The 16759-nt window shown below is 38.5% G+C and overlaps 1 protein-coding gene across 1 annotated transcript; it reads left to right on the top strand.

The window, feature by feature from the left end:
• The first annotated feature begins 2296 nt into the window (after nucleotides 1–2296).
• On the top strand, nucleotides 2297–7035 carry LOC140227248 (protein rolling stone-like). Its single transcript, XM_072307668.1, has 3 exons — nucleotides 2297–2633; nucleotides 4473–4716; nucleotides 6313–7035. Exons 1-3 carry the CDS (start codon nucleotides 2514–2516, stop codon nucleotides 6831–6833), a joined length of 885 nt encoding a protein of 294 aa, XP_072163769.1. The 5' UTR covers nucleotides 2297–2513; the 3' UTR covers nucleotides 6834–7035.
• Nucleotides 7036–16759: the final 9724 nt, after the last annotated feature.

Genomic DNA, 16759 nt, shown 5'->3' with positions numbered 1-16759 from the left:
ATCGTTAATTAACTTCATTGACTTTTTCTACCGATGCTGTCTTTTGAACCCCCGCCTACAATAGGTTCTCAGGTTCTATTTAGGTATTGGTACTTGCTTAACGCATCCTCTTTAGTTTCCATTGACAACAACATGGGAGGAGAATGGAAGCGATCAACGCCCTCGCTAAAAGACGCTTCTCGTAAGACGCATTGCATGCGTTTTTTTTTTCTTTCTACTGTTTCCTATTGTTTGTGAGTTATAAAACTTGCGGCAAACCACAACGCAGCCGACACACAACGCGTACCGACTCATTCATGCGGCGGCAGCGGCACGGACACAAACGCGCCGAAGTTTACATTCGGGCTGCCGTATTGGTCAGAATCGTTAATGACAGACCTGTCCTGCGATTGGTTAATTATCTTACATACCCAAGCTATCGCCTTATATGGTAGTGCGTGCGATGGAGCGTAAACGCCGTCGCTAAGCAGGACGGCTGTATTGTTTCGTCCCGTGAAAGAAACAGGTTGTGAGCTTGAACGTAGCCTGAACTTTGAGAGCGATTTTCTCCGTTATTTAGAAAATGGACTGACATCATAAACGTAGTTTATATTCGTTTTTATGATCTATAGGGATATCGAAATGAGTTGTATTACATATCAGTGTAAAGCTTAGAGTCTGTAGAATTCACATATAGGCATAACTACGATTTCATTTTTTGCGACTTTTGACTCATTCCGACGGAGCGCATCACCTATAATCTGGCTTTGCGGACCCTTGGACAGAGTTTGAGCCTAAGAACCTGCCTTGGAAATTTGGTAGATGACAGGGTATAGCTCACTTATCCACGTTAGTGAAGATGAAACACCTCATTTCTCCCAGCTATTTTACAGATTTTTTTTTTTTTTTTTTTGAAATTTGAATTTTAACACACGTCTCTATGGGGATTTATTTACCCGTGTGAGCCCTGTAGAAAATGCACGCAATGCGCACAAGTCAATGGGAAGTATGCATCCCATACAAGCTCTGCTGGTTTATGTTGATCTATTCTGTCAAATCCGACCCTGCCCCTCCCTATACCCCCCTCCCCTACCTTCTCCCCCTCTACCCCCAACTCTGCTTAACTACAATTTGTTTTCTTATTATTTTCTTGTGGTACTAGATCTTGGTGGAAACTAGACGTCAGTATCACACAACTCTGAATGATTGTGTCATTTATTATATTTCCTTGTTTGAGCTAGCACTGAAACAGCAAAGCGTACCTCAAGTTAATCTGTGTGATAAATAAAAGTGTTCAACAGTACTTTGTAGGCAATATGGTGATGATGACGACCCCTTAATCAAGGATATGTCCTGCATCTATCTATTCACCATCCAAACTAATCAAAACTGCAAGATTTATTTTGGAAAAAAAAACTCCAAAGGGCATCATTTTCAAAAGTGCCTCTTCGAGAACCACTATAACGATCGAATGTGCAATTTCCCATATGATGTAGGGGCAAATATAATCAAAAACACGTTTGTGATGTTAAAAAGTCAAATAAGAAATATGACCTCCACTATAGGGCTCACACCGGCCTGTACATAAAATGGAATGTCCCAGATCCCTTCACAAATTCGTGCCAAAGATACCAAAATATATGAAGAAAAAAATAATTAAAAATCATTAATGCAGTTTGGCATAAAATGAATAGCTGCAGATATTGAGTATGAATTCCTCTACAAACTGCATTTTGCTTTGAAGATAAAAGTTCTTCTCAATTTGAATTGAATTTGGAATTTGAAGGGACAATTTTCATTGGGTGCGTGTACGAAAAATAGGTGATTTTTCTAGTGCGGACCCATGGACAGAGTTTGAGCCGAAGAACTTGCCTTAGAAATTTGATGGATGACAGGATGTAGCTCACTTATCCAGCTAAATGAAGATGAAACACCTCATTTAACTCTCCCAGCTATTTCACATATTTTTTTTTTTGAAATTTCTATATGGAGAATTATATATTATATACCCGTGTCAGAATAGGCTACAATGTCATACTCATGCTGTATACGATTGCGCAATTTAGGCAACCAATCCATAGAGGGCATGACGTAATCAGTAAGTCAGGTGATCAGCATGCCTCATGACTGACTTTCGAGTAGACACTCTTGCTAGCTACCGTTGTTGGCTAGTTATCAGAACAAAACGTATTGACGTAGTGAGCGGGCGTCAGCGGCAGCGGCGGTCCGGTTCCGGCGAGTGACTGAGACCGCGCGTGACAGCACATGTACTGGGCGGAAAAGCGGCCTGAACCATCAACACTGCGCTCCGAAAAAAAAGAAGAAAAGCTTCTAATCGGTCAATCAATGAACGCAATGCTCTTGATGTGCTGACTAACCAGTTATAGCCTCGTTGAGTGATACAAAACTGTCATCTATTTCAGCGGAAGACACTTCAAGGCACCGATACGGCTGAACGTTTCAGAAGAATGGATCATCTTTTAATGATCTTGTAAGCTAAAGCGGCTTTGGTGCATGTCATTCACGTAGTAACCATGAGCGCCGAAACTCCGGCTGCGAGTACCGCTGGCACTGGTGGACTGAGGACATGGAAGGAGCGACTTCAAGACCTCAAGCTTAAAGATGAAAATCTTAGTGATGTGTGTCGTCAGCAAGTACGTTCCCGTGTTTGTATCGCTAGTGACTTAATTCTCAAAATAGTCTAGACTCTAGTTATAACAAAGAAAAAACAAATCAATGCCATTGTAACTTTGGTGACAGTTTAGATTAATAAATAATAGTTTCAATCAATGTAGAGCTAGAACTAGAAGTAGAAGAACCCGTACCCGTCCATAACATGACAAATAAAGTATTGCCTGAGCTGAATATTAATTAGCTAGGAAAAGAAGACATGGATATTGTTGATTGAACACGTAGATACGTAGCCACACGTAGGGCCAGGATAAATGAACAAAACAAAGCTAAATCTTATAAACAAAGGGAATGCATTGGCAAGTAAATTCATTGCCCATCCATGGATATGTTGCCACAAGCAAATTATAAGTATTATCCCGGCGCCATTATCCCTCAACGCAGGCTCAGGACGTGACTGAAATTCAATCATGTTAGACAGTTGACCGGTCAATAGAAGTTGTGTAGAACACTCTTTGCGATGCTGGTGACTGTTGGTACGTGGGAGGGCGTTCCTGTTTTTGCTACCCTGCGTCCCTGGGGTATATATACCAAAGCTTGGGCAAAGCGAAATCTCATTTTATTGAATCATTTAATTTTTCAGGGCTGGAGCCTGCATTATACAAAAAACAAAAACAAAGCAAAACAAAACGAGAAAGAGATGGTGAAAGTCAATTTCAGTGCTTTATGGAAGAAAATGTTGTGTGTAACAATGAACTCAGTGGTATACGTGCAGCAGTAGCCTATAGTATTAGTAATATCGATGCTTATCACACACACCACACCAGTGTCACTGATAGCAGTATTGCCCTGTGCTGCTATGGCACTGCATCCAGTCCAAGGCACTTGGGTAAAGCAGCCCTGGGTAAAGTATGTAAGTGAATACCATTAAAAAGTAGTCATCTTGGGACAAGTTCATACATAAAAATTATCTCATTTTGAAGTAATGCGGAAACCATCTAGATCTATACAAAAGAATATGAAAGGTGCATATTATGTATGTAATGTGATTTATCATTGTAATTGCAGGATAAAATTAAACTGTCATTACCGTACATGCCTAAATTGGCATTGTGATTATCGCCAAGTGCTAAAATTTGGCCGCTACGATATCAGTTCAAATGTAAATGTACTAGCACGAGGTAGCGCTACACAGCACAGTACCTAGTATCCTGGAGCGTGACAACACCTTGGGGTTATAAGATACGGTGCATCAAAGTATAGATTTGTGTGATAATTTTGCGAGTATTTGAATTCATGAAGAATATACAGCCATGCATTGATTAAACCATTGAGGACGAGTCCAGAGTACCAGGGTATACTTGGGCAGGGGTGTATGGGAAATGCATGTTTTATCAAAATCAGTCCATCCTCAATCAACAGGTTAAGAAAACAGTAGGTATTTTCCTTCATGCAAGCAGCAAGTCAAGTATTTGTGAAATTTCCACTATGGAGATGATTGCAATTCTTTTACAAAGGGTGATATTGGCACATTTATGGGAAATTGTGAGTTTCAGTCTTCGTCATCTTCTTGTGCCGCAATGAGCCTGGTTGATTCCATTTTGCTGACTCTTGCTGGTCACGTGGTGCGAACCATGGAGTCAGCACCATTTGATTGTGGTGTGGGTACATGTAGGTGGGGTAGACCACTTTACTGGGTTAGCACTCTGCTTTTTGCTCTGAGTGAGTGGAATGGGACATTTTTGTTTTTTTGTACATGTGTGAGTTTTGGCTAACTCACTCTGTGTAGATGATTTGAACGTAGTGTGGAATTGCATTCTAACTTTCCCTTCTGTCACATTCTTTTTCCCTCTTTCCCCCAGAATTTTATCCCAAACTTCATCTTCTGTTTCTACCGCACTGTGGTGGCCGGCTACTTCTTCAGCTTTCTCATCTACTTCCTAGTGTATGCGGGCGGAGGAGGATATGGAGCCAAAGTACTCATATACCTGACCGACTGGACATTTATCGAGGTCACCCTGTATTTCTGCGTTTCGTTCGTCAATGTCTTCATCGACTACATCACGGAGCGCCGCAGAGGTGCCGATTCGCAAGTTAACCAGTCTGGTAAGTTTCTGGGGACAGAACGGTTATTTTATGTGAGAAGTGTGGGGTTTGGACCTGAAAGCTTGTCTAGAATTGAGTTCCGTAGGAGAAAAATCCACTTTCATATTGTCCTTGAAAGGTGAAATAGAATCTTACAAAACAGAACAGGGAAAGTCTCATTTTCTAGCCAGAGTGAGATATTCACTAATGAAATAGATTTAAATGCAAATTAGACCAGCTGAGCTTTCAAGTAGGCCTACATCTCTCTTGCTGCATTGTAAAATAGGAAACACATTTTTGTCTTTGTCAGTGATCAAGAAACTAAATTACCTCACCTTTATTGAATCATAACTGCTGAATAAGTATAATTACACTGTAAATCAATTCAATTTAAAGAACAAGTTCACTTTTGTATCTAGGCCCAACATGTAGATTGAGTGAAAGCTGCAGCAATATTCATAGAACACATCAGGGAAAGTTTGAGGAAAATCGAGAGGTTCGTTCAAAAGTTACAATTTGTTAAAGCTTCAGCACAGACACTGCTGGATGAGAAGACTACTGCAGTTTATGACATCGCATGCAAAACATAGAATGAAAATATAAAGGGAATTTCATAAAATTGACTTGTGGCTGACCTATGTTAAGATTAATGTTATTCCCCCCACCTTCTGAAAGAGGCAAGTCAAGTGCTTTTTATGCTAGAAATGAGAAATTAATGTTACATTTTCCTTATATTTTCTTTATATCTTTCTACTCATATGACATTAATACATGCTGTGATAGTAGTCTTGTCATCCACAGATTGCGGCGCTGAACTTCAAATATTCATAACTACAATGTATTTAACAGATTGTGAGATTTGTTGGATGTGGTCTATTAGTATACTGAGCCCTGCATTCTCTCAATTCATACATACATTGTATGAAGATAAACTTGTCCTTTAATTTGCTAGAATACTTGAGGCCTTGACATCACCATGTCATTTATAAAACTGTGTTGAGTTCACCTGTTTTGGAAATAATGAATTCTATAGTTCCATAACCTTGGATGTAGGTGTTTGCTGTTTGTTTTTTTTTTCTTCTTGCTTTTGTATGTGTGTGTACGTGCATGTGCTGGACTTGTTAAAGACTGGCACTCGCCCATTTGGCTGTTTTCCAGCAAGTTCACATGATGCACAAAATCAGTGATAACAACCAACATAAGGTAATAACACAATGAAACTGAAAGATGAGACAAAAATTACTGTAGGAGCGTATGTTTGATTTTAGTATACTGAAAAGTGGAAATTTTCATGATCTTGAAATTTTCACACATTTCGCTGAACCAGAAGCTAGCGCGAAAATAAAAGCACATGAATATCTTTGCATGCCATGTATCTGTGGACAATGTCTTGAATCTGTGGAATTAAAAACAAGCGAAACTCATTGTACCTAGCCTAGCATGAAAAATTACTCACATGAAAATAATCACTTTGACAGTATTCGTTGTAGTAAAATTTAAACAAAAAATTGGATGTGGTTTTTCACTTTCACTGATGTGAAGTTGCCTTTAAATGCAACCAGTTTCTTGACATATGCCTCTTTGCATGTTTGTGAAAAAAAAAAAAATGCTCTGTAGGTGGGAAATTCCGCTACCAGCTTGAGTGGCTCCTCTTCAACATCTCCATCAATGTCTGCATCATTGTCACCCTGGTCTACTGGCCCATTCTCCGGCCCCAAATACCCAAGAACCAGGAGATTCCGCTCCACATCGACATCAGCATCCACCTGCTGCCGTGCATCCTCTGCCTGGTCGACCTCTTCTTGACCAAGGTCCACCTCCGCTTCGTCCACGTCCTCTACCCGGCCCTCTACCTCTTCGCTTACCTGCTCTTCGCCGTCATCTACTGGGCGGCGGGCGGGACCGACCCCAGCGGCAACCGCTACATCTACCCAATCATCGACTTCGGCGGCAATCCCGGCATCGCCGTGGCGACGGTGTTCGGGGTAGCCGCCGCGACGTTCCTTGCGCAGGGGTTTCTGAAGCTGCTCTACATCCTGAGGAGGAAGTGTCTGGACACGAATGTAAGCGAGAGAGAGGAGGAGCAGGAACCTCTTTTCCCGGACCAAAGATCGCATCCCTCCGAAGAAATTGCTTGAGTCAGTGCCTAGTTCAAAATTTCCTGATGGTGTAAAGGTGGCATTCCCTCGAGTACCAAAGCAAGATATTTATAATGAATGCTATGTACAGTGGACTCCCGTCATAACGAAGTCCTTGGGACTGAAAGTCTTCTGTCATTATTTTGAAATTTCCTTATAACAGAACAAATAAACAATAAAAATACATAAAGTGGGTAACGTTACGGCCTTAATTTTTACTTTGATTTAACCGGAATTTCGTTATAACCATGTTTGTTACAACGGGAGTGCACTGTATATTTCAGCTTTATATGATATGTCCAAAATGTAACCTGTGCCAATTTTTCCTCTCTATGCTAATTGGACATATCCAGTTGTATGATGATGATAATAGTGATGATTTATTTAAGCTTATTTCATTGTGATGTGAAATTATGTAGTATTTTGAATCATGAAGTTTGATATGTATATTCATATGACAATTATATATCTCTAAATCTTTGTATATAACTGGTATATGAATTCAGTGGAAGTGCAAAATGCAGGCGGCACCGTGTACAATTTGCTCTGACAAAAGCCATATTTCACAGGTGAGACACAAACTGGAATGTTTTCCATATGGTTTGTATTACATGATCAAAATATTATACTGTATGTGCCATACCACCTTTGCTATACAACCTGTTGTATGGCACAGTCCATTATTGCACATGTATGCAGTCTCCTAGCATGAAACCACTTTCCGGAGCACTTGCATTTTCATAGGGCAGGTTACTGGTACAATTGTAAGAACATGCCTCCTATGTTAATGTGCCATTGGGCAAATGTCAGGACTCTCATGATCAGTTTCGAAATATGTTCTCCTGTAGCTGTGTTGAGCAAAGTCACACTTAAAGGGTGTGTACAGTTCTGGTCGGGGTGAGGATGTAGCTTTTAACGTTTTGCGAGATATTCATAAACCACTGTATGAGATGTCAAAGAGCATGCAATTCTAAGGGGTATTAACAGATTATTAGATAAAAATCGGTTTTGAAATGTCTGAGATATCTAAAAACAAGGTGAAAGAAAGATATCCTAATAAAGGTGGGGCATGTCGCCTTTTATCATTATCACTTTTGGGGATATCTCAGCCATTTGAAAACCAATTTTCATCAGATAAACGTTGAATCCTTCTTAAAATCACATGCTCTTTCATATTTCATAAGAGGTTTCTCATTATCTCACTTAGGAATGTTCAAAACATGAATCCCCACCTTAACCACTACTGTACAGTCCCTTTAACACTGAAGAGCACTCTTGATGAGACATTAATTTTCTTAATTACTTTAGTAACATTGAATATAGCGGGACTTTAGAATAGAGTTAGATTTTTGAAGACAAAATTTGGCTTACATGACATGATGTACAGTGTAATGACCATGCTCCTATTGTAGTTTAGTCAGAAAATGTACCCACACTGCTGCAAACATTCAATTAATAGCTACATAGTGTGACTTAAAACATTTATGCAGAGTTTCTTGCAGCGAATCCACCAAACATGTCAGACATACATGGAGTCAACCTAAGTATGCTGTAATTGGCTGATACAGTCGAAGCAATCAATTGATGCGACAGACAACTGTTGTTTTCTTTTATTTTGTTGACAACTTGCTGCATAAAAGAGCCTTGATTTATGCCTTGAACAAAATAAATCTGTATACTCGGGCTGTCCGTAGGGAAATACAAAGTATTTTTGTATAGGGAATCAAGGTCTTAGTAGTAAAGTTACAGTTCTACTTGCGTACATGCCGTGTGAAGTACATTTTGTAATAAGTGGCTTCTTACATTATTGATATGTTGTCATGCTTGTTTTGCCTCAAACCAAAGATGTGAGTATGCCGGTAGTAGTCTTTCATACCAGACTTTAGAATGAAAATAGAAACATATCACGAATGCTATCATATTTTATAAGCTGTAGATACTGTAAAACAAGGAATGTTTGCCTGCATTTCAATTTTACGAATTTCGCGAGAGCCAAGATTTGTGCAATCAAAATGCACACGAAAGTTCTTGTCTTGCTATATTCACTGAATGCCAGTGACAATTTGCAAATATTTCATGACGCAAAAAAGGCCATCAGCTCCAATTTGCGAAAATTCCATGCCGCGAATATATATCATGTTCTATAGTATTTTCTAGAAGTGTGTTGCAGAGAAGAAATAGTAGAACAATCAAAATTGAATTTGAATTCATATGAACTCAGTCATTCACTGAAAGCTGAAAATGTTGTATTTGATACATGTGTTTTCTATCTTTTGTGCAGACATTGTATGAACTTTGAATGAAATCGTACTGCTCCAAGTAGCAACATCTTTGATTGTACCGAGTGTTTAGTAGGCCTACTCCTGCAAAGAAAATGGGGGATTTCCCAGTCATAATGCAGGGGTCACTTCTCCTAAAATGATAGGTCAAAGCAAACATTTTCTTATGTTCTCCCATTTTAGGTCATTTGCATGATATAAAAATGGTGAATGATGCCAAATGACGAAGCTTGCAAGTCCTTAAAGGATACATAAGACAGCACAAACCCATGCTCAGCACACACATTGCAGTGGCAGATCCAGAGGGAGCACACCAGGTGCACGCCCCCCTTTATTCTTTGTAAAAAGCAAAAGAAATAAAAAAGAAAAAAATGGGGCGAGGGGTGTGTGCACCCCCCCCCCCTTTAATTTTGTAAAGGCACCCCCTCTTTACGGAATCCCTGGATCCGCCCTGCATTGTAGATTTCTGTGACAGTGATGGTATGTATGTTTCACAAAGTACATTATCAAATCCATATTGATGGAAGATGGTGAGGGTTGTAGCTAGTCAGGAATATACAGAGTATCTAAGCTCAGGATCTGAAATGCTACATGTAGCTTGCGAGAGGTTATGAATCCCTCCATTGTATTTCACACCCCCGCGATGGAACATTTTGCATACTCCTTCCTGGACTGTCGGAATCACAATTATTTATAGTGTATGACAGAGTAGGGTTTGCTCTGGTTTGTTTTGCTGTGCTCAATAAGTTTAGTATAATTGGCATGTGTTCATTCAGTTTGTTGATCATTGAACGTGCCCCTTGCCCTGTGATACATAAAATGGATAATGCATGTTATCATCTGACTATGAAGTCATGTGATATTTCGTCAAAGCTAGCCTCTTTTCAGCTTGCTTGAGGCAGAGGTGTCCAACATCAATGCATTTCCAGCCTGTGTTGTATATTCTTATGTATTTCTAAAAAATGAAAATGTAATAGATGCAGCTTGAGCAAACTTTGTCATATATAATATTGTTTGATGTTGAAAAGGAATACTCCAATTATCTGGTTGAAAGGGAGCCATGGCAACTTCAGGGTCATAGGGAATATATGGGGCCACAGTAGAAAGAGGAAATCAGCTTCTTCAAGATGATTTGCTTTTTCTTGATGTGATATTACAGTGCAAAGTGTCTGTACTCTGCAAATTATTTTGAGGGATGTTCACAGTTGGCCGTGTGGTGGCGCTATGACCACAAATTTCCCGCGTGGAGCAAACCCATTGTGTACAGTAAAGGAACTGAACCAATAGTGCATAACTAATACACAGTGTCATACAATGTCACAACACTGTATTTACAAGCAAGCATTTCTGGGCATGTTGTTGATGGAAATCATTTTAATTTTTCTTCTTTGAGGAGCTCATAGGAAGGAAGTTGAAAGAGATTCTCTGTGCCCCTTTATGTATGGTATTTTAAGCAAAACTGTGAATGCATCCCAATACCCTGTACTCTAGATTATTATTATGTAGTTAGAGGTTCACACATGCATGTAGTACCCCAAATTTCAAGTTTATTAACTCTTGATAGGAAAGCCCGAGAGGTCCCCCCCCCCCCCCCCCTGTAAGGGCCATGTGAATTTATAACTTGTACTTATGGGCAATTCCACGAGAAATGTTCACTTTGGTGAAAAAATGAAGTTTTGAGTTTCACTTAAGTTCTCAAATATTCTAAGAAAGTAACATATATATTTTCATTTTTCACTAGTCGCATCTTTGTAATTGCAAAATTTTGTATTTTTCTCAGTCAATGAAAATACTGCATGATGTGTTGCAATGATGCAAAAATTTGGCTATTTTTAGAGAGTTTAGTGTTCCTGTCTCTAAAGAAGGCCAGATATGTCCCAGAGGCCTTGTTCAGATTTTAAATTATAGTCCAGTGTATATATCAATGGAAAATCACAACCAAATTCCTTAGCATTCATCAGTTTTTGACCTATTGATCCTCAAAGTTGTGTGATTTCTATAACATTTCAAGCGTCATGTTCGTTACGTTTTTTACTATAAGTTTTCATAGCCAAGAGGAAATTAGTGTAAAGTTGCTGCAAATTCATTTTCTATGTTAGGATTGAATCCCCTTGCATGTGTGAAAACCACTTTTCTATACCACTTCTAGTTTTCCTGTAAATGGCGTAACGGACATGACACTTTGCGTAACGGACATGACACCTCATACAAGGTGTATTAGACAAGTGGCAGAAATAACACTGTGGCCAAGTGAAACAGGGTGGTGATTAGTTTTAATTGCTTGAGGATAGTAGGACATTTCTATACTTGGGTAAATAATTAAGTCTGCACATCACTCAATAAAACAAAAACAAGCAGACTTTGCTTTCTGCTACTGGAAGACTGTTGATTTTAGATGATCTTGCTACCCTGTTACACCGGTGTGATCCATTCCCACCTCTTGTAATCCTGACTGATAAACAGCAGCTGTCATTCCAAGGAGTATTAGACAATGGTGTTTTCACTGTTGGCCTTCCCTTCTATACTTAAAATGAGCACTTCTACATATAAATACATTTTAGACCACATTTAACACATTTGTATCTGCCATGGAGTCAACTTAACAGCCAGGTACTCCTGCACAAATGGATCCTCTTGCATCCAAATACATGATCACTGATGATACAACAACAGAGAATCCAAATGTCACTAGCATCAATGTCTTCAATGAAAGTGTTGTCTCAAAATTAAAAAAAAAAAAAAAAGTTTGTGCTGCATCCATACATACCTCTCTCATCTTTATGACTCTATAAATCCACACCTTCAGTGGCACATTAATGAGATATCACTTACCAAGAGGGCTGAGAATGGAATTGTTTGCTTTGTAAGCGTGTTGACAGTACATGTAGCTCTATCGTCAGAGAAAGTCGGTCTGAATTTCATCAATACAACTAAACTAGATGTACCTCTATGCCAAGGGATATCCGGTGTATATGACAGCACACAGCATTGTACAAAAAGCACAATTTTGAGATGCTATGAGAAGATGTTTATCCACTGAAAGGTACACTGTATAATCAGTTACAACCAGTTGGTACGGAAACTGGGAAAGCATCCAGTATTTCAAAATGTCTTACTCACAAGCTGGTGAGAATAATGTAACCAGTACACCACTCTGGCACGCTTTAAGAAGTGCCTAAGCAAGCAATAAGTTGATTATACAATTTGAACAAGTTGAATTTGCCGTGAAGAGAACAAGAAATACTTTGTTGCCCAGGTGACCACTCTAAATGGAAATGGATTATATGTTGTGAAAATTCTCAGAAAAAAAGGGGCTTGGTCATTCACTTCTAGCCAAGAAAAGAAAGCATTTGTTGACAATAATAAAGTACTGGTACTAGCAGTGGAAGTTTTTACAATAGTCTATCCAAGATTGGATAACAGAGGATGATTCTCCTCCAAGGATGACATTAATGCCAAATGAAAGAACTTTGCAGAAATGATATTTACATACCTTATTTCTTTCAGATGATAACACTAATTTGATGATGGTACCAAACAGTTTTGTGGTCCTGTTTCATTGCATAAAAGTTGATGCAATCCCGAGTACATTTTAATGATGTTGTATTCAAACTTTTTATTTCATACAGATCTGGTTCGTTCTGTTTTCTTTGCCTATTCGCAGATATGGAGACATATGGTCTTCTGTATTGTACATGTATGCCATTGTGGTACTCTGGGCATTGCACTACATGTGCTTTAGAGTAGCTGTTAGATCACTGAAACCTGCAATAAAAGGACTTTTTGATGTTTTGGTCAACAACATAATGTAGTTAGCAGTGTGCAGTTATTCTAATCTTTTTATTTTGAAACAAAGAAGTGAAAATATGGTTAACCTTACAAGGGTGTCATGTCCGTTATGCTAGTGTATAATACTAAGTATCAAATATTAGGCAACTAAGAAAAAAATAACCATAGTATAAGATAGTAATATGTCCTATTCTGCTATGGTGGGTGGTAGTAACTGGAAATTTGTCACTAATTGTAGCTAACTGGTGCAGGAGCGAATTTGTTTTATATTTCTTTGTTTTGTAAATATATACAAAGACTAACCCCCCTAAAATGATATAAATATAAGAAATATTACATGATTGCAGGTATGATGTGTGTCCCTATGTTCTAACCTTACTATGCCAACAATTGAGTATCTGCTATACCTTGTAATAAAAAAATTTTCTTAGCTTACAAAAAGTGGACAAAACTGTCATGTCCGTTACACTCGAAGTGTCATGTCCGTTACGCAATATTTTAAACTATTAAAAAAGAATGAACAGTAAAACGACTTTAAATTAGGACTTTATGAGTAAAGCATGACCTAATGGTTTAATCAAGACCAAAACCAGCTGCATCTTATCCAAAAATTCACAGGAATTTTCATAATGGTAAGTAGATCAAAATGCCTTGTCCATTTAGTGTCATGTCCGTTACGCTCGCTAAAAATGCAATTTCTCAACAACCACTCAATGAATTTCCATGAAATTTTCTGTGTACATTACATATACTTAAATGTGTCTGATAAACTCAATTAGAATCTTTTGGAGACTCTCAATTTCACTGTGTGATGGTTTGAATCACAAAAAAAGTGGTCTGAATGTCATGTCCGTTACGCTGGAATTGACCTTATGAGCAGTGTCAGTGTGAACATTACTAGCTTTTTTGTTTGGTCTTTCCAGTTAATGTCAATTTTGACAACTTGCACAATGCATATTAGACAACAATAATAACAACAACAAAGATAAATGATAGCTTCAGGTTGGAGCACCAAGGTGCGAAATTCCTGGACAGAAGAGAGAAAATAGAATACGTGTATCAATATCTTTTCCGTCCCATTTTCAGGGATGCGTTTCCACGACCGTCTGTTGAAGGTGTGATGATGTCATAAAGGTCACATGTAGAGGGTAATGACATCACAGGTCAAGGTTGAGTGTGCCAGTCATAATATCTATGAATACAGTAACTGATGAATCTGTGGAGGGAGTTAAAAAGAAGAGGTAATGACTATTGAACCATTATTGCATGTCAGTATAGATTCCAAGGTCTGTAAGTGGTAGCACTTACATCGTAGTTTCGTATTCGCTTTGCCTCATCCACCAAGTTGGTCATATTCTGACCTTTTTTATATCTCAAACACAAAGAATCATTGCTGTTGGTAAACTGTACTTGGAATTCATTTTGCCGTTACTAGGCTATATTGTGAAGGCTGCTAATTACATGGAAGTAGGCTTATATATGAGATTTTTGAATCATTATACCCTCCACTAATTCAAAATGCCGGTAATACATGTGATATATTGAGCTACTGTCTTACATGACTTCCTTTACATTCCATGGGTCGACTTGGCTTGTCATTTTTCCTTAGAATGTATCATGATCAAACATTAATTGTTCACAAACAGTCACTCTAGTGTAACTGGCTTAATTGACTATTTCTTGAACTAATTATTATATGGGGGCAAACAAGTTTGGATTAAGCCTGCATATGTTTTCTTTCCATGCAGTGACCGTATAATGAAAGTGAAACGGTAACTGCCTTGGGCATGGTTTTCAAAACAATCGTTATGACCTTTCGTTTTAGCCTGTTAAACCCTCAGCCTCTAAAAGCTTCATCAATTGTATCATGGCAATGTGTTAGAAAAAAAAAAGCAAAGCAAAACATATAATACTGGATAGTTTGTAAAATTTTTAGATTTGCTACCTTTTGTATATCATGAATTATTTAATTTAATGTCATATTTACCAGCAAGTTCTCATTGTATTAGGAGCTGTCCATGCTTTTGTTGTACATGCTGCCATTATAATCTATCCACACCATATTGCATTGACAGTTTTATATATTTTGTATTAGCAAAGAAAATATGCATTTCTCTGTTGGCTGTGTCTTAAATGTATCTTTATTGTATCATCGTCTGTGATATGCGTTGTTAAACATTATGCAATATTAGTACAGTGTATTTTTTATCTGTATTTTTCATTTTTTGCAAACTTTTTTTTTTTTCAAAGAGAGCAGAAAGAGTTTTTATAGATTAAACATAGATCTTCTACATGTAATTTGATAGGTTATGTACAGTTTAGTCCTTCATCATAATGTTGGTGTCTGCATACATGTGAGGGGCAGATAGAGAGTGCCAGAGAGGGGGAGAGGTGATGGGAGGGAAAGAAAAAGGGGAAGGAAAGGGGAGGGGAGAGATATACTGAAGAAGAAAGAAGGGGAGAGAGGGGGAGAGATATGCATGACTAGGGAAAGAGAGAGAGAGAGGGAGAAGGAGAGGTGGAGGGATATGGAGGGACGGAGAAAGGTAAAGAGAGGGAAGAGGACAGTGAAAGGAGGGGAAAGGAATCGGGAGAGAGCTAGAGAAAGAAGGGAACACTAAACAGAGGAGAAAGAGAATAAACTATATAGGAAGAGATAAGATATAGTAAACCCCTATACTTATATAGGAGATAGAATACATAGTATAATATAGGAGGAGATACAACTGTAATATATATAGTAGGGGAATATAAAATGGTATAATACAACATGTAATAGAAGGAGATGGGGATGGGAGACACGGAGGGAAAATTCATGTATTCCCACAACCATTTGTGTGTGTGTGTGTGTGTGTGTTTTACGGACTTCCTGAGCTCGTTAACCCGTCATGTGATATATTACCTTGTTTGTAGGCTATTTACACTACATTATGTTAGATAAGTAAGGGCCTACCACCCCAAGCATGATTCGGCCGTTAAGTTACATGAATATGCTTCCTTGAAATATCACTCAATTTCATTCTTTACGACCAAAGCAAACTAAAAAGTCCGGTGCTTTTTTAAAATTTGATTTAAAGTACTTCATTTCTAGGTCTGATGTTCTTAATTCGTCGTGCGCATGGCAGATTGTCGTTACAGTGTGGGAGTGCGCATGGCAGATTGTCGTTAGGGTGTGGGAGTGCGCATGGCAGATTGTCGTTAGGGTATGGGAGTGCGCGTAGGGTTAACAACATTCTGCCATGCGCACGGAAGTGCTCTAACAACAATCTGCCATGCGCACGGAAGTGCTCTAACAACAATCTGCCATGCGCACGACGAATTGTGATGCAACGACACACGTTCCTTCAAAAAAACAAAAACGAACAAATTAATAAAAAACAAGTTTGTAAACCAAACAAACCATCGCAAAATGACAAACAATATGCCTGCATCGTTTTGTTTTGTTTTTTGTTTGTTTTTTGTTTGTTTTTTGTTTTGTTTTGTTTTGTTTTGTTTTGTTTTGTTTTGTTTTGTTTTGTTTTGTTTTGTTTTGTTTTTGTTTTTGTTTTTGTTTTTGTTTTTTTTTTTTTTTGGGGGGGGGGTTTCCATATGCGTGTATGCGTGTAGTGTGTGTGTGTGTGTGGGGGGGGGGGGGGTTACATGGCTTGTTTCTAAACCATGCATTCATACTACACCAATCACCATTTCACACAGAGTACACAGGATGAGTGGGGAATTCCGCAAATAAACGCTTCAAATAGAAAAGAAAAGGATTTCGAATTCACCGGAAAAGAGAAGTACGGTGTATAGGTCATAGTGTACACTTGCAAATTGCGTTCATCTTGTACTTTGCATTAGGAAGGGGACCTCCTAGCCTGC

The sequence above is a fragment of the Diadema setosum genome, chromosome 4 (assembly GCF_964275005.1).
Source record: "Diadema setosum chromosome 4, eeDiaSeto1, whole genome shotgun sequence".
NCBI classification, from domain to species: Eukaryota; Metazoa; Echinodermata; class Echinoidea; order Diadematoida; family Diadematidae; genus Diadema; species Diadema setosum.
Note: the sequence above shows the minus strand (reverse complement) of the source record. Positions and strands in the feature narration are given on the sequence as shown.